The 18783-nt window shown below is 59.1% G+C and overlaps 1 protein-coding gene across 1 annotated transcript; it reads left to right on the forward strand.

Annotated features, from left to right (window-relative positions):
- The first annotated feature begins 728 nt into the window (after positions 1-728).
- ARRB1 (arrestin beta 1) lies at positions 729-18783 on the forward strand. Its single transcript, XM_061442153.1, has 16 exons — positions 729-802; positions 7691-7721; positions 8071-8131; positions 8331-8375; positions 9861-10057; positions 10597-10656; positions 10765-10832; positions 12086-12221; positions 12307-12391; positions 12482-12554; positions 14123-14260; positions 14443-14526; positions 14678-14701; positions 15968-16038; positions 16382-16433; positions 18524-18783. Exons 1-16 carry the CDS (start codon positions 783-785, stop codon positions 18633-18635), a joined length of 1257 nt encoding a protein of 418 aa, XP_061298137.1. The 5' UTR covers positions 729-782; the 3' UTR covers positions 18636-18783.

An 18783-nucleotide genomic window follows, 5' to 3' on the forward strand; every position in this document is an offset into this window, starting at 1 on the left:
GTGTATGTGTGCACGTGTGTGTGTGTGCACGTGTGTGTGTGTGCACGTGTGTATGTGTGCACACAACATGTGTGTGTGTGCACGTGTGTGTGTGTGCACGTGTGTGTGTGTGCACGTGTGTGTGTGTGCACGTGTGTATGTGTGCACGTGTGTATGTGTGCACGTGTGTGTGTGTGCACGTGTGTGTGTGTGCACGTGTGTGTGTGTGCACGTGTGTGTGTGTGCACGTGTGTATGTGTGCACGTGTGTATGTGTGCACGTGTGTGTGTGTGCACAGGGAGGCGCTCACGCACAACGGGGATCGTGTGCTCGGGTGTGTTCACGCCCCTCCCCCCCCGTGCACACGTGTGCGCGCCTGTTTGTGCACGAGCACCCCCCCCACCCCCACCTTGTGCACGCGCGGGGGGGGGGAGGGGGTTGGGGGCGGGGGGAGCGGCCCCTCCTTCCCCTCCCTGCCCCCTCCCTTTCCCTCCCCCCCCCCCCCCCCCCCCCCCGCCCCGGGGCCTCTCGGGGCCGCTCGGGGGCGCTCGGGGGCGGTCGGAGGCGGCGGCAGCGCCGCGGGGCTGCGCTCGGCAGCGCCCGAGCCGGAGCCGAGCCGGGCCGAGTCGTTCCGAATTGAACCGAGCCGGTTCGTGCCGTTCCGCTCCCCGCCGAGCCGCTCCGGACCGGGCTGCACCGAGCTCGGAGCGGGCCCAGCGCCCGCCGCCGCCGCCTCCTCTCCGCGGTGATTTTCCAGTCCCGGCCGGCGCTTCCCGGGGGAGCAGCCGCGGATCCGCGGGGCCATGGGGGACAAAGGCACCCGGTGAGCGGGGGAGCGGGGACGGGGGGACGGGGGGGGGTGTTCCCGGTGCGCGCTGCACCCAGCGCCGGGCTCGGCCCCCACATCTGGGCACCGCTGCACCCGGACACACACATGCACACACATACACACACATACACATACATACACACACATGGACACACATACACACACATACACATACATACACATACATACACACACATACGCACACGGACACACGCGACCCCTCCATGTCGGGGTGCGGGGCTCAGGCAGGGGTTGATGTGGGTCCCGCATCCCGTCCCGCCCCGCTGTGGGTCCGCGGCGCCGCTGCTCCCTTCCCGTCTCGTTTGGAGCCTGGATGCATGCGGGGGGCTGAGCGCTGTCATCCGGTTTGTGCCCTTCGGGATCCCAGTGGGGAGCTGCGGTGACCCCCGTAAGGGTGCTGGGCTCTGCGGTGCCCCGAGTGCCGTGCACCGTGGCGGAGTGGGGCACCCATAGGGGGGGCACCCCCCGATGATGGGGACGGGGGGATCCTTCACCCGGCCTTTGCCAGCGCCATGGAACGCAGCAGCCCCATGGAAATCCCACCCTGGGATAGGGCAGCGGAGGGGGGGGGGGGGTGGTCCCGATGACCCCACCACCCATGGATGGGGGTTTGGGGTGTCCCCTGTGACAGCCCGTCCCCAGCCAGCTCTGGGGGTGACTGAGGGGTTGATGCACCTCGGTGCCATCCGTCACCCTCATCCCTACCTGACAGCTCCCTGTCCCTTGGGACCTCCCCAGCATTCCTTATTTAGGACCAGCTATTCCAGGCGGCTCTCGTTTGCCCCCCATCGCCGGGACCAGTTTGGGGGGTGGCATCACCCTCCCGTCACCCCCTTCCCCATAGCACCGGAGCAACCGGACCATGGGGCTTTGGAGCATCCGGTGCCACCACCGTGCCCCACGGCGGGAGGGAAGGACGAGGGGGTCCAGCCTTGCTTGGGCAGAACCTTCCAGAAGCGCTGCATCCTTTTGGGATGGCAGGATGGGATTTGGGGGTTCCCACTGACCCCCCCAAGCACTGGGGGGGGGGGGGGGTGGTGGTGCTGGGTGTTGCTGCCTGACAGCATCCGCATCCCCCCCCGGCTCCTCAGCATCCCTAATTCGGGATACCCAGCATGTTGCACCCCTGGAGCGGGTGAGCAGCACCCAAGAGGTGTGGGGCTCGGAGCAGTGGGGCTGGAGCATCCATTGGGTTCCGTAAGCCCTAGGATGCAGCCGGATCGGCCCCAGGAGGCTTTTGGGTGCTGGGGGAGCGGCATTCCCGTAGGAAGGCAGGAGAGGAATGAGCTGATCTTCTCCCTGCCCACGCAGCGCGTACGGAGGGAGCTGGAAGCGGGGGGGGTTGTTAGGATGAGAAATCTCCCTTTTGGCTCCAGTTTGGAGCCCTGACCCCAAATCCACTTGGATTCATCCCAGAACCACCAGAGAGGGGTCTCGGGGTCTGGCTGCCGGAGCTGCTTTCCCAGCGGGCACTCCAAAAGCATCGTTTCTATGGCTTCCTTAGGGGTCACCAAGGGACCAGCCTGGGTGCTGCGAGGGTTTGGGGTCCCTGGGTGCTCCACGCAGGATGTGGGACCCATCCGTGGGGTGCTTGGGGGGCTCAGCTGAGGTGTCTCCATGTGTCACCATTCCCAGCTTCCCCCCGAGTCCCTTCAGTGCTCCAGCATCCAGCCCCATGCGCACCCATTGGCCCCAGTGGGTTTGAGCCATGCTGGTCCTAGTATGGGAGACCAACCCCTGGTTGGCACCGGGGCTCCATCCATGCCCTTCCCCATGGCCTCTGATCCCATCCTGCCCCTCCGCAGCACCAAAGCACGCCGTGGCCTCTTGCATCCCTATGGATGAAGCCATAAGGTCCGGGAGCGGGATGGGGATCTCCAGCAGGAAGAGAAGGAGCCCTGGAAGGTGGCCCCGGGAGGGGGAGACTCCTGCTTCCTGGATGTTGTTTGGAGAACAAACTCTGGAATAACAGCAGGATCCAGACACATCCCGAATCCCACAGCCAAGGCGCTTCCTTGCCAAGGGAGCCGGCGGCGAAGCTCCCTACCTGCCTGGGGGCTGCTGCCACCGCGCCTGGCAGGGATGCAGATGGGATACGGGATGCAGCGGGGATACGGGATGGGACCCATGGGATGCTCTGGCTCTGGGATGGGCTGGCCCGGCGCGGCTGGCCCGGAGCCAGTGGGGTTGTACCGGAGCGTGTGATGTGGTTCCTGGCGGCTCCGGTATTCCCAGAGGTCCCTTCTAATGAGGTTCAGGCTAATTGGAGCTGCCACCGGCCCCATTAGCGGGGGCAGCCGGTGCAGGGCCCGGCTCTTCCATCCCCAGGTTCAAAGGCAATGGATGGCCTGGGGCTGCGGGACCCCGCACGATCCCATGGGAATGGGATCAATGTCCCTGACCCAGATCAAACGGAGCCCACTCAATTAGCAGTGATGCTGAGGCCCGGATCAATGGGATGGGGAGGGAAAGGTGGGATCCGGCTTTGCGCAGGGCTTTGGGAATAGTGGGGCTCCATCCGTGCGTTGGCAGGGATGGGCAGCGGTGCTGGTGCTGGTTTCCTGCCTGCTGTCAGCACCAGGAAGGGCTGGAAGGGGAGGGAAGGCCCCGCGCTTCCTCCTTCCCTCCCTCCGGATCCGGGAGCGGGAGAGGGGGCTGTGTCCGTGCCCCCATTCCCGGCATTGAGTGGGGCATAACTGTGGGGCCGCCCTGTCCCTTCGTGCCCCTTCCCTGCTCTTTGGGATAGGGATGGTGCTTGGGATGTGTGGCCGTGGGGGCTGCCCATGGTTCTGCACCCACAGCATGGGCCCATGCAGGTCTTGTGCTCTGTGGGACCCCTTGCACCCATATGTGGGGCTGCACAGGGCTCCTGCATCCGTAGCATGGTGCTCAGTGGGTCCCTCATAGGTGGGTGCTGGGGATGCCAGGGAGGAGCGAGTGGTGGGTGGTTGTTTCCTGCCCTCCATGCATCCCAACCCCATTGATCCCGCCCCTCCATGGATCCCACCCCCCATCGATCCCTCCATCCATCCCCACCCCTCTATTGATCCCACCCCTCCACTGATCACACCCCCCATCGATCCCACCCCTCCATCCATCCCACCCCTCTATTGATCCCACCGCTCCATTGATCCCACCCCTCTATTGATCCCACCGCTCCATTGATCCCACCACTCCATCCATCCCCACCCCTCTATTGATCCCACCGCTCCATTGATCCCACCCCTCTATTGATTCCACCGCTCCATTGATCCCATCTCTCCATCCATCCCCACCCCTCTATTGATCCCACCGCTCCATTGGTCCCACCCCTCTATTGATCCCACCGCTCCATTGATCCCATCGCTCCATCCATCCCCACCCCTCTATTGATCCCACCGCTCCATTGATCCCACCCCTCTATTGATCCCACCGCTCTATTGATCCCACCCCTCCATCCATCCCCACCCCTCTATTGATCCCACCGCTCCATTGATCCCACCCCTCTATTGATCCCACCGCTCCATTGATCCCACCGCTCCATCCATCCCCACCCCTCTATTGATCCCACCGCTCCATTGATCCCACCCCTCTATTGATCCCACCGCTCCATTGATCCCACCGCTCCATCCATCCCACCCCTCTATTGATCCCACCGCTCCATTGATCCCACCCCTCTATTGATCCCACCGCTCCATTGATCCCACCCCTCTATTGATCCCACCGCTCTATTGATCCCACCCCTCCATCCATCCCCACCCCTCTATTGATCCCACTGCTCCATTGATCCCACCCCTCCATCCATCCCACCCCTCCATCCATCCCACCCCTCTATTGATCCCACTGCTCCATTGATCCCACCCCTCCATCCATCCCCACCCCTCTATTGATCCCACCGCTCCATTGATCCCACCGCTCTATTGATCCCACCCCTCCATCCATCCCCACCCCTCTATTGATCCCACCGCTCCATTGATCCCACCGCTCCATTGATCCCACCCCTCCATCCATCCCACCCCTCCATCCATCCCACCCCTCCATTGATCCCACCACTCCATTGATCCCACCCCTCCATCCATCCCACTCCCACCGGGCATCATTACCAGCTGCTCCTTATTTCCCAGGGCTTCCCAGCGTTGCTTGGGATCAGAACCTGGTGCCTGCATCCACTTGGGATCAGGACCCGGCACCTGCATCCCCAGCCCTGATGCTGAGCCCAGGCCCTTTATATCCCTCCCCCTATATTTGATTCCAGCAGCATTCCCAGCACAGGATCTGGCTCCCACCCTGTGCCCTGGGGATCCTGGTGCCAGCAAAGCCTCGTGCTGAGCATCCCACCCATGGCAATGGCAATGAGAGGTCCCCTGGGAAGGGCTCTCGGGATGTTCCTGGTGTTCCCAGGTGTTTATGGGCCTGGCAGAGGATCAGCTCCTGTTGTCTCCTGGGATGCAGTTGGGATCAAGGGAATAATCCCCCCTACCCCACCGCCCCAGGCCTCTCCAGCTCCCTCGGTGTCATCCTGACTCTGGGCTGAATCCTGCTGCATGCCATGGGAATTGCTTGGCCGGGCCCTGCTGGGCCCTGTGGCTCTCGATGGGGTGGGATGTAAGGATGCAGGGATGCATCCTTATACATAGGGATATATGGGATGCTTACATATATATAAGGATACAGGGATGTAGGAATGTGGGGATGCAGGGACACAAGGATGCAGAGATGTGGGGACGCAGGATGCAGGGTTGCATGGATGTGGGGATGCAGGGGCACAGGGCTGCAGGGCTGCAGGGATACAGGATGTGAGGACACAGATGCAGGGATGCGGGGTCACAGTGCCAGGGTCACGCTGGTACGTGGGCATGGCTGAGGGTCACCCCAGCGCATGGACCAGCCCCATCCCCATCACTGTGGTCACCCCTGGCTTGGGTACCACACATTGGGCCTGGCCCAAACGTCACCGCTCCCTTTTCCTTCCCTGCTTGTGCCTGGGAAACCCAGCGGCTCCTGGCCGGGTGCAGGCAGATCCTGGAGGAATTCCGGGTATTCCAGGCAGAGCCCGGCCTTGGGAATGGCTGTTCCCAGCCAGACCCCTGGTTACTAATCTTCCCGGATGGCTTTAATGGAATTTAAAGGCAGGGAGGGATTATCCGAGGAGAACCCATTAATGGTGGCTTCATGCCAGGGCAGCTCGGACCAGCTTCTGAAATCAGGCACACTGGGAATGCTGGCTTCATCCTGCCTGCTCCAGGCACACCGGGAATGCTGGCTTCATCCTGCCTGCCCCAGCATTCCCAGCACTGCGGTGGGATGTTGGTCCCACATCCTTTCCCTGTGGGGACTTTCCAGAGGGATTCTGGGGGACCCTGTGGCCTTTGGGCATCCATCGGGATGGAGGATGAAGGATGGGGATGAAGGTCCTGGGAACAGCAGCATCCTGGGTGCTGGTGCTGGTGCTGATGCTGGTGTTGGTGTTGGGTGCTGGTGTTGGGTGCTATGTGCTGGTGTTGGGTGCTGGGTGCTGGTGCTGGGTGCTGATGCTGGTGCTGGGTGCTGATGCTGGTGCTGATGCTGGTGTTGGTGTTGGGTGCTGGTGTTGGGTGCTGGTGTTGAGTGCTGGGCGCTGATGCTGGTGCTGATGCTGGTGTTGGTGTTGGGTGCTGATGTTGGGTGCTATGTGCTGGGTGCTGGTGTTGAGTGCTGGGTGCTGATGCTGGTGCTGATGCTGGTGTTGGTGTTGGGTGCTGGTGTTGGGTGCTATGTGCTGGGTGCTGGTGTTGAGTGCTGGGCGCTGATGCTGGTGCTGATGCTGGTGTTGGGTGCTATGTGCTGGGTGCTGGTGTTGGGTGCTGGGTGCTGATGCTGGGTGTTGATGCTGGGTGCTGTGCACTGCATTTTGCATGGCAGGGCCTTCGCTCTACACTTTGCACCTTAGGCTGCTCCTTGCTCTGCTCCTTGCATGGCAGGGCCATTGTGCAGTGCCTTGCACTGCATCACACCACACACTGCACAGCAGGACCCTTGCACTGCATCCCACTGCACACTGCATAGCAGGACCCTTGCACTGCTCCTTGCCCTGCATCACACTGCACACTGCACAGCAGGACCCTTGCACTGCTCCTTGCACTGCATCACACTGCACACTGCATAGCAGGACCCTTGCACTGCTCCTTGCCCTGCATCACACTGCACACTGCACACCAGGACCCTCGCACTGCTCCTTGCACTGCATCACGCTGCACACTGCATAGCAGGACCCTTGCACTGCTCCTTGCCCTGCATCACACTGCACAGTGCACACCAGGACCCTTGCACTGCTCCTTGCCCTGCATCACACTGCACACTGCACACCAGGACCCTTGCACTGCTCCTTGCACTGCATCACGCTGCACACTGCACAGCAGGATCCTTGCACTGCTCCTTGCACTGCATCACACTGCACACTGCACAGCAGGACCCTTGCACTGCTCCTTGCACTGCATCACACTGCACACTGCACAGCAGGACCCTTGCTCTGCTCCTTGCACTGCATCACACTGCACACTGCACAGCAGGACCCTTGCTCTGCTCCTTGCACTGCATCACACTGCACACTGCACAGCAGGACCCTTGCTCTGCTCCTTGCACTGCATCACGCTGCACACTGCATAGCAGGATCCTTGCTCTGCTCCTTGCACTGCATCACACTGCACAGCAGGACCCTTGCTCTGCTCCTTGCACTACTCCTTGCCCAGCGCCTTGTGCTGCACTGTGCACATCAGGGTAAACCGAGGCACGGGGCTGGCCCCTGCTGCTGCTGGAGCCGGTTGTGGTGGGGCCAGGTCCCAGCCCACAGCACCCATGGGTGCCCCGTGTCCCACCCGCTGACCCCCTCCTGTTGCTTTGCAGGGTCTTCAAGAAAGCCAGTCCCAACGGGAAGGTGAGTGGGAAGCTGGGAAAACCAGGGTGTGTGTGTGTGTGATTCCCAGGTGATCCCATCCCAGATCCCAGGAACGCAGCCATGGGTCCGTCTCCCATCCCAAAGATGCCCTGAGCATCGGGAAGGGAAACTGAGGCATGGCAGGATGGGGGCTGGCACCAGGGCTTGGAGCTGGCGTCCCCTCTCCGTCATTCCCAGTATCCCATGGCATATTCCAGGGGAGCACGTGGGGACCATGGGGTGATGGGATGGACTCAGGGGGTGGTGACCAGAGGGGGGGACCCCAGGAGAACCCCTGGAGCTCGGCCATCATGGTGCCAAGATCCGTGTCCCCGCATTCCTCCTGCAGCTCACCGTCTACCTGGGCAAGAGGGACTTCGTGGACCACATCGACGTGGTGGACCCCGTGGGTACGTGGGGATGGGGCTCAGTTGGGGTGGGAGGGAAGGTTCTGGGGAGCAGGAACCCCCCAGGAGATGTCCCCCATGTGCCACCGCGTCCCCATAACCCAGCCCTGGCCGCAGCTCTGGGGTGATGCCCCTATAAAGGGGGCACACCTCGAGCCGTGTCCCCACCGGCGTGCCCTGACCCTGCGCTGTTCCCTTGCAGATGGGGTGGTGCTGGTGGACCCCGAGTACCTGAAGGAGAGGAAAGGTAACGGGTGCCCAGGGTCCCTCAGGGGTGGCACCGCCGTGGGGCGGGGGATGGCATCTCTGGGTCCTCTGGTGCATTTTGCAGCCCCTGGTCCCCATGGGGGGTGCTGGGTCCTGCAGAGGATGAGGGCTTGTGGTGGGCACCCCAAGGTGCGTGTGGGTGGTCCCTGGGTGCAACCCCGTCTCCATAGGGCATCCTGGGAGCTGCCAGTGCTTCCCAGTGCTGGTGGGATGAGCCACGGTGGCACGACACCATGGTACCACCAAGCCATGGTGTCACCTTGCCATGGTACCACCACGCCATGGTGTCACCTTGCCATGATGCCACCACGCCATGGTGTCACCTTGCCATGGTACCACCACGCCATGGTGTCACCATGGTGCTGCAGTGATACCCCCACACCATCCTCTCATTGTGCCGCGATGCCACCATGCCGTGATGCCATTGTGTCACCGTACTGTGATGCAACCATGCCATGAGACCACCCCGCCATGATACCATTAAGCCACACCATGAGACCACCACCCCTTGGTGCCCCCATGTTGTGATGCCATGATGCTATTGCACCGTGATACAGTCGTGCCATGATGCCACCTTGCCATGATACCATTATACCATGATGCCATGGTGTCATGCTGTGATGCCACCACACCATGATACAATCATACCACAATGCCATCATGCCATGATACCACCACACCACGATGCCACCACACCATGATACCACCATGCTGTGATGCCCTGATGCCACCATGCCATGATACAACCATGACACGGTGTCACCACACCATGATGTCACCATGACATGATATAACCAGGACATGATGTCACCACACCATGATGTCACCATGCTGTGATGTCACCATGATGTGATACAACCATGACATGACATCACCACACCATGATGACACCATGCTGTGATGCCATGATACAACCATGACATGATACAACCATGACATGACATCACCACACCATGATGACACCATGCTGTGATGCCATGATACAGCCATGCCATGACATCACCACACCATGATGTCACCACACCATGATGTCACCACACCATGATGTCACCACACCATGATATCACCATGCTGTGATGCCACCATGACGTGATACAACCATGCCATGACATCACCACCACACCATGATGTCACCACACCATGATGTCACCACACCGTGACGTCACCACACCATGATATCACCATGCTGTGATGCCATGATACAACCATGCCATGACATCACCACACCATGATGTCACCACACCATGACATCACCACACCGTGACGTCACCACACCATGATATCACCATGCTGTGATGCCATGATACAACCATGCCATGACATCACCACACCATGATGTCACCACACCATGACATCACCACACCGTGACGTCACCACACCATGAAATCACCATGCTGTGATGCCACCATGCCATGATACAACCACACCACGGTGCCCCCCAACGCACGCCCTTGTCCCCCCGCAGTCTTCGTGACGCTGACCTGCGCCTTCCGCTATGGGCGCGAGGACCTGGACGTGCTGGGGCTGACGTTCCGCAAGGACCTGTTTGTGGCCAACGCTCAGGCCTTCCCCCCCCTGCCCGAGGAGAAGAAGCCCCTGACGCGCCTGCAGGAGCGGCTCATCAAGAAGCTGGGCGAGCACGCGTACCCCTTCACCTTCGAGGTGGGACGGAGGCACCTTAAAGCCCCTCCAGCTCCAACCCCTGCCCCGGGCAGGGACCCCTTCCATAGAGCAGCTTGCTCCAAGCCCCTGTGTCCAATCTGGCCTTGAACACTGCCAGGGATGGGGCAGCCACAGCTTCTCTGGGCACCCTGTGCCAGCGCCTCAGCACCCTCACAGGGAAGAGCTTCTGCCTTATCTCCAACCTGAACTTCCCCTGTTTCAGTTTGAACCCATTACCCCTTGTCCTATCACTGCAGTCCCTGATGAAGAGTCCCTCCCCAGCATCCTTGTAGCCCCCTTCACACACTGGAAGCTGCTCTGAGGTCTCCACGCAGCTTCTCTTCTCCAGGCTCAACAGCCCCAGTGTTCTCAGCCTGGCTCCATACAGGAGCTGCTCCAGCCCCTGCTCATCCTCGTGGCCTCCTCTGGACTTGCTCCAGCAGCTCCATGTCCATGGGATGTTCCCTTGGGTCCCAGGGCTAAAAGCTGGTTTGGGTTTGAGGGTCCCATCGCTGTTTCTAACCCCCTTTCTCCTCCAGATCCCCCCCAACCTGCCCTGCTCCGTCACGCTGCAGCCAGGCCCCGAGGACACGGGGAAGGTAAAGTCCCCCCATCCTTGTCCATGGTGACCAGACGCTGGTTGGGGTCACCTCCTATGGGGGTGCAAAGGGGTTTCTCTGCCTCCTCAGCACCCTCCTTGTTCCTAGGCCTGTGGGGTGGACTATGAGGTCAAAGCTTTCTGTGCCGAGAACCTGGAGGAGAAGATCCACAAGAGGTGAGTGGAGAGGATCCATTCAGCCCCATGGCCAAGGGGCTGGGCAGGGCTGTGCCCAGTGGGGAAGGGGCACCACGGATTGGTACCCACAGTGAGTGAGATGGGGATAGGATGGAGGTGAACACCAGGATGGGGATGGGATGGAGGTGAACTCCAGGATGGGGATGCGATGGGGGTGAACTCCAGGATGGGGGTGGGATGGAGGTGAACTCCAGGATGGGGATGGGGATGGGATGGAGGTGAACTCCAGGATGGGGATGGGATGGAGGTGAACTCCAGGATGGGGATGGGATGGAGGTGAACTCCAGGATGGGGATGGGATGGAGGTGAACTCCAGGATGGGGATGGGATGGAGGTGAACTCCAGGATGGGGTTGGGATGGGGGGTGAACTCCAGGATGGGGATGGGATGGGGGTGAACTCCAGGATGGGGGTGGGATGGAGGTGAACTCCAGGATGGGGATGGGGATGGGATGGAGGTGAACTCCAGGATGGGGATGGGATGGAGGTGAACTCCAGGATGGGGATGGGATGGAGGTGAACTCCAGGATGGGGATGGGATGGAGGTGAACTCCAGGATGGGGATGGGATGGAGGTGAACTCCAGGATGGGGTTGGGATGGAGGTGAACTCCAGGATGGGGATGGGATGGAGGTGAACTCCAGGATGGGGATGGGATGGAGGTGAACTTCAGGATGGGGATGGGATGGAGGTGAACTCCAGGATGGGGATGGGATGGAGGTGAACTCCAGGATGGGGAAGGGACAGAAATGTCTGGTGTGCTGGGCCTGGAACTGGGATGATGTTCACCTGGCTGGGCCTGGGATGGAGAGATCTGTGCTGGGTCTGGAGCTGCAATGGAGTCCCTTAGGCTGTGGCTGGAATGGAGATGTCCTCCATGCTGGGGCTGGGACAGAGATGTTTGCTGGGGTAGGGCTGGAGTTGGGATGATGATGCTCTCCAGGGTGAAGCTGGGATGGAGATGTTCTCCAGGCTGGGATTGGGATGGAGATGCTCTCCGAGACAGAGGTGTTCTTTGGGATGTAGATGGGATAAAGATGCTTCCCAGAGTAGGGATGGAGCAGAGCTGATCTTGGGGCTGGGATGGAGACATCCAGCACTGTGAATGACCCTGCTTGGACTGACCCTGGAGCTGCCCCTCGCAGCGTCCTCCTCCTGCCCTAAACAAGGGTCTGACCCAAACCGGGCCCAGCGAGACCCCGTGGGCAGAGGTTCTGCTGTCGCCATCCCATAGGAACTCGGTGCGCTTGGTCATCCGGAAGGTGCAGTACGCGCCGGAGCGCCCCGGCCCCCAGCCCATGGCAGAGACCACGCGGCAGTTCCTCATGTCCGACAAACCCCTGCACCTCGAGGCCTCCCTGGACAAGGAGGTGGGTGAGGGCCTCATGGGGGGACGCTGTGGGGTGGCCCAAGGGGTGATGGAGACCTCCCTGTCCTCCCTTCGCCCCTCCGCAGATCTACTACCATGGAGAGCCCATCAGCGTCAACGTCCACGTCACCAACAACACCAACAAGACGGTGAAGAAGATCAAGATCTCAGGTGAGGAGCGTGGATGTGTCCATCCCCGCTGCTGTCCCCGACCCCGTTTGGGGTCCTCCTTGACCCCCGTGGCTCCATCTCTCGCCCCAGTGCGCCAGTACGCGGACATCTGCCTCTTCAACACCGCCCAGTACAAGTGCCCGGTGGCCGTGGAGGACGCGGAGTGAGTACCTGCTGCCTGGGGACAGCATGAGGGACCCCATGGAGCCCTGCAGGAGCCCGGGAGGTCTCCTGCTCCAGTGCAGCACCAGTGGGATGTTGCATTCAGCGAGCAGGTCCTGGTGGGAGGAGCGGGGAGGTGGAAACCCCCTGTTGATGGTGCCGTGGGGATGTCACCAGCTGTGGCCTCCTGGGTGGAGATGGGCTCTGGGATGGGGCAGGGAGAGGTGTTTGGGCTGGGGCTGGGGTTGGGATGGAGGTGGGATGGAGGTGTCCTCTAGGATGGGCTTGGGGTGGAGATGTCCTCTAGGATGGGTTTGGGATGGAGATGTCCTCTAGGATGGGCTTGGGATGGAGATGTCCTCTAGGATGGGCTTGGGATGGAGATGTCCTCTAGGATGGGCTTGGGATGGAGATGTCCTCTAGGATGGGCTTGGGATGGAGATGTCCTCTAGGATGGGTTTGGGATGGAGATGTCCTCTAGGATGGGCTTGGGATGGAGATGTCCTCTAGGATGGGCTTGGGATGGAGATGTCTGGGCTGAATTTGGGGTTGGGATAAGGATATTCACCACACTAGGGTGGAGATGTCTGGGATAGGTTGGGATAGAGATGTTCACCAGGCTGGGATGGAGGTGTCTGGGATAGGTGTCTGGTTGGCATGGAGATGTTCTCAAGGCTGGGATGGAGATGTTTGGGCTGGGTATGGGATGGAGATGTTCTCTACAATGGACCTGGGATGGAGATGTCTGGGGTTGGGGTGGAGGTGGGATGGAGGTATCTGGGCTGGGTGTTGGGTTGGGATGGAGACATTCACCAGGCTGGGATGGAAATGTCTGGGGTAGGTGGTTGGTTGGGATGGATGTTCACAAGGTTGGGTGGGGATATCTGAGATGGGTCTGGGATGGAGATGCCTGGGGTTGGGATGGAGATGTCTGGACTGGGTCTTGGGCTGGGATGCAGATGTCGTCTAGGATTGGTTTGGGATGGAGATGTCATCTAGGATGGGTTTGGGATGGAGATGTCCTCTAGGATGGGTCTGGGATGGAGATGTCCTCTAGGATGGGTTTGGGATGGAGATGTCCTCTAGGATGGGTTTGGGATGGAGATGTCCTCTAGGATGGGTTTGGGATGGAGATGTCCTCTAGGATGGGCTTGGGATGGAGATGTCCTCTAGGATGGGCTTGGGATGGAGATGTCCTCTAGGATGGGCTTGGGATGGAGATGTCCTCTAGGATGGGCTTGGGATGGAGATGTCCTCTAGGATGGGCTTGGGATGGAGATGTCCTCTAGGATGGGTTTGGGATGGAGATGTCCTCTAGGATGGGCTTGGGATGGAGATGTCCTCTAGGATGGGTTTGGGATGGAGATGTCCTCTAGGACGGGTTTGGGATGGAGATGTCCTCTAGGATGGGTTTGGGATGGAGATGTCCTCTAGGACGGGTCTGGGCTGGAGATGACCTCCAGACTGAACCTATGGCAGGGGTGTTCCCCAGACTGGGATGGGATGTCCAGAGTGGCCCATGGGGTTATCGGAGGTGGGGAAGCCTCTGATGGTGTCCATCACCCCCAGTGACATGGTGGCCCCGAGCTCGACGTTCTGCAAGGTCTACACCCTGACCCCGTTCCTGGCCAACAACCGGGAGAAGCGGGGCCTGGCGCTGGACGGGAAGCTCAAGCACGAGGACACCAACCTGGCCTCCAGCACCCTGTGAGCCCACCATGACCCCCCCAGGGCTCTGCTCCCACCAGCACTGCTGGGGCAGGACCAGGCCCTGCTCCAGGGGGGGATGCTCGGGGTGCAGGAGACCCTATGGGGGGACCTAGAGGAGGATGCAGGCGTTGGTCCCTATGGACATCCCTTCACTGATACCCACCCGCCCCTTCCTCCAGGTTAAGAGATGGAGCCAACAAGGAGATCCTGGGCATTATTGTCTCCTACAAGGTGAAGGTGAAGCTGGTGGTGTCACGAGGAGGGTGAGTGATGGGGACCCCCCTTGGTACCCCCAAGGATCTGCTGGGACTCAGCAGCGTGATGGGGACACACGTGTGGGACATGCTTGGTGGGGTGGTTGCATGTCTGTGGTGGGATGGTGACTAACCTGTTGTCTCCTTGGACCCACACCAGGCTGCTGGGAGACCTCGCCTCCAGGTAATGCCCCAACCCACCCCTGTGCCCCCCATTGCACCCCAAACCCACCCCCTTGGTCCCCTCCGCTGCCACCTTCACCGTGGGGTGAAGAGCATCCAAAGGATGCTCTTGGGGCCACCACTCACCCAAAGCCAAGCACCAGAGGTGGGGCTGGTGTTGGGGTGAGGAGTTGTGGGACTTGGGATGGTGATGAGGGTCTCATCCTTCATCCCCCCAGCCCTGGGTCAGAGCAGTGGAGATGGTGTGAGAAGGATCCAGGGGTGAGGAGAGCACCAAGGTGGCTCTTTGGGGCTGAGCATCAATGGGCTGTGGGGAGGAGTCTCTAGGGCTTTCCTCGTCTCCATCCTCACACTGGTCCCATTAACGTGGGGTCTATGGGGACCATGGTTCCTGCTGCATTCCCAGGAATGCTGAGGCCACCCAACTCCATCCCTGGAGGAGCTCAGGGCCATGGTCAGCCTCTCCCACCATCACCATGCTAGTGAACCATTCCAGGAGTCTATGAGCTTTAAGGTCCCTTCCACCCCAACCCATTCCATGAGCTTTAAGGTCCCTTCCACCCCAAGCCATTCCATGAGCTTTAAGGTCCCTTCCACCCCAAGCCATGCCATGAGCTTTAAGGTCCTTTCCAACCCAAGCCATGCCATGAGCTTTAAGGTCCCTTCCACCCCAAGCCATTCCATGAGCTTTAAGGTCCCTTCCACCCCAACCCATTCCATGAGCTTTAAGGTCCCTTCCACCCCAACCCATGCCATGAGCTTTAAGGTCCTTTCCAACCCAAGCCATGCCATGAGCTTTAAGGTCCCTTCCACCCCAACCCATGCCATGAGCTTTAAGGTCCCTTCCAACCCAAGCCATGCCATGAGCTTTAAGGTCCCTTCCAACCCAACCCATTCCAAGAGCTTTAAGGTCCCTTTCAACCCAAGCCATGCCATGAGCTTTAATGGTCCCATGGCACCAGAGGTGCCCAGACCCCACTGATGCTCACAGACACGCAGCCTAACCCCAGAGAATCTGGATCCTCAGCAGCTTCTAAGCTGCTGAACAGCAGATTTGGGGCACCCAATGTCCTCCTTGTGCACAGCCACTGTCCCGGGGGGTCTTTGTGCTGATCCCAGCCATGGGGTCAAGCTCAAGCAAGGAGCGTGGTGGCTCTAAAGGAGTTACACTGAGGGTACTGCAGGGTTTCTCCCTGTTGGTGTCTCCAGCAGTGGGGATGGGGGTGATGCTGCTGCTCCCACCCCAGCTCTGCCCCATCTCTTGCAGCGACGTCGCAGTGGAGCTGCCCTTCACCCTGATGCATCCCAAACCCAAGGAGGAGCCGGCACATCGGGATGGTGAGTGGGCACCAGCCAGCTCCATGTGTGGGGCGGGACCTCCATGGGATGGGATGGGATGGGATGGGATGGGATGGGATGGGATGGGATGGGATGGGATTGGAGGGGATGGGATGGGATGGGAGGGGATGGAGGGAAAGGGGAACATCCCACTCCCCTATCTGTGTGGATGGAGGTTTCCACCTCCTGTTGAGGAACCTGTGGACCAAGGAGCAGGTCCTTGGGGGTGTCCCCATCACCCTGCTCCTGCCAAACACCAGTGGTGGGTCTCGCCCATCCAATGGGACAACGGTGAAGATCCCAGTGTGTGCATTGACTGAGCCTGTGCCATCCCTCTGTTCAGTTCCAGAGAACGAAGCCCCCATAGATACGAACCTGATAGAGCTGGACACAAAGTAAGAGGCACAAAACCCATCGTTTCCCACCCAATGTGGGGTCTGTGTGGGAAGGGGAAGGGTTTGTAGAGGTCTCATGGGACCCCCTAACCCACTAACCCCGCGCCATGGTGACTAACCCCGTGCACGTAACCCACCACGCTTGTTGTGCCCATCTCTCTTCTCTCCTTTGCCATCTCCTTGCATGGCTTCCAAACACCCCAGGAGAAACCACAGTAAGGAAGCACCCGCCGGGTCGTGTGTTGGGATGGGGGGGGATGTCCCTATGGGGTCCATGTGGTGTCCCTGTGGTGTCCCCATGGTGTTCCTGGGGATGGAGGTGCACGTTTGGATGCTGGAAATAGATGAGCTTGAAGGCCCCTTCCAACCCAGATCATTTGATGATCTTTAAGGACCTTTCCAACCCAAACTGTTCCATGATTCCGTGATCTTTAAGGCCCCTTCCAACCATTCCATGATTTTGTAATCTTTAGGGACCCTTCCAATCCAACCCATTCGATGATTCCACGATCCCAACCCAATCCATTCTATGATCTTTAAGGCCCCTTCCAACCCATTCCATGATTTTGTAATCTTTAGGGACCCTTCCAATCCAACCCATTCGATGATTCCACGATCCCAACCCAATCCATTCTGTGATCTTTAAGGACCCTTCCAACCCATTCCCTGATTCTATGAACTTTAAGGACCCTTCCAACTCACCCCACTGTATGATCTTTCAGACCCTTCCAGTCCATTCCATGATTCTGTGACCTTGAAGTACCTTTCCACCCCAGCCTATTTGATATGATCTTTAAGGCCCCTTCCAACCCTACCCATTCCATGATTCCATGATCTTTAAGGACCCTTCCAACCCAAATCAGTCCATGATCTTTAAGGCCCCTTCCAAGCCATTCCATGAGTCTACAATCTTTAAGGGCCCTTCCAACCCAAACCATTGTATGACCTTTAAGACCCTTCCAACCCAACCCATTCCATGAGTCTACTGTCTTTAAGGACCCTTCCAACCCAACCCATTCCATGGTTCTATGATCTTTAAGACCCTTCCAACCCAACCCATTCCATGGTTCTATGATTTTTAAGGACCCTTCCAACCCATCCATTCTATGATGTTTAAGGCCCCTTCCAACCCAACCCATTCCGTGGTTCTATGATGTTTAAGGTCCCTTCCAACCCATCCATTCTATGATCTTTAAGGCCCATCCCAACCCAACCCATTCCGTGGTTCTATGATGTTTAAGGTCCCTTCCAACCCATCCATTCTATGATCTTTAAGGCCCATCCCAACCCAACTCATTCCATGGTTCTGTGATCTTTAAGACCCTTCCAACCCAACCCATTCCATCATTCTATGATCTTTAAGGACCCTTCCAACCCAAACCATTCTGTGGTTTTATGATCTTTAAGACCCTTCCAACCCAACCCATTCCATGATCTTTAAGACCCTTCCAACCCAACCCATTCCATGATCTTTAAGACCCTTCCAACCCAACCCATTCCATCATTCTATGATCTTTAAGGACCCTTCCAACCCAAACCATTCCATGATCTTTAAGACCCTTCCAACCCAACCCATTCCATCATTCTATGATCTTTAAGGACCCTTCCAACCCAACCCATTCCATGGTTCTATGATCTTTAAGGACCCTTCCAACCCAAACCATTCCATGGTTCTATGGTCTTTAAGACCCTTCCAACCCAAACCATTCCATGGTTCTATGGTCTTTAAGACCCTTCCAACCCAACCCATTCCATGGTTCTATGATCTTTAAGACCCTTCCAACCCAAACCATTTCATAGTTCTATGATCTTTAGGGCCCTTCCAACCTAACCCGTTCCATGATCTTTAAGACCCTTCCAACCCAACCCATTCCATGGTTCTATGATCTTTAAGACCCTTCCAACCCAACCCATTCCATCGTTCTACGACAACCTTTGAGACACAAGGTTCTTTGCTGAAAGACGAAGGTTTAAGCCCCCCCCCCCCCCCCCCCCCAAGCTGCACCCCCACAGCGCAGCACGAACCATCCCAGCCCCCATCTCCCCCCCACGTCCCCCATCACATCCCCTCTCCCTCCTGTCCCCACCAGCGACGACGACATCGTCTTCGAAGACTTCGCCCGCCAGCGACTCAAGGGCATGAAGGACGACAAGGAGGACGAGGAGGAGCGGACGAACTCCCCGCAGCTCAATGACAGATAAGCCCCCCCCACCCGTGTCCCCGCTGCCGCCGGGGGGGCACATCCGGCTGCTTCTCCTTTTGTATGATGATGGAGTTTGGTTTCTACCTGTACCGGAGGCTCCGGCTTCGCCCGCTGGTCACAGCAATTATAACCCTCCAGCTGTGCCA

Source organism: Pezoporus flaviventris, unplaced genomic scaffold (assembly GCF_033815535.1).
Source record: "Pezoporus flaviventris isolate CSIRO_AGI_PZ_B2104156 unplaced genomic scaffold, CSIRO_AGI_Pfla_v1 ptg000215l, whole genome shotgun sequence".
NCBI classification, from domain to species: domain Eukaryota; kingdom Metazoa; phylum Chordata; class Aves; order Psittaciformes; family Psittacidae; genus Pezoporus; species Pezoporus flaviventris.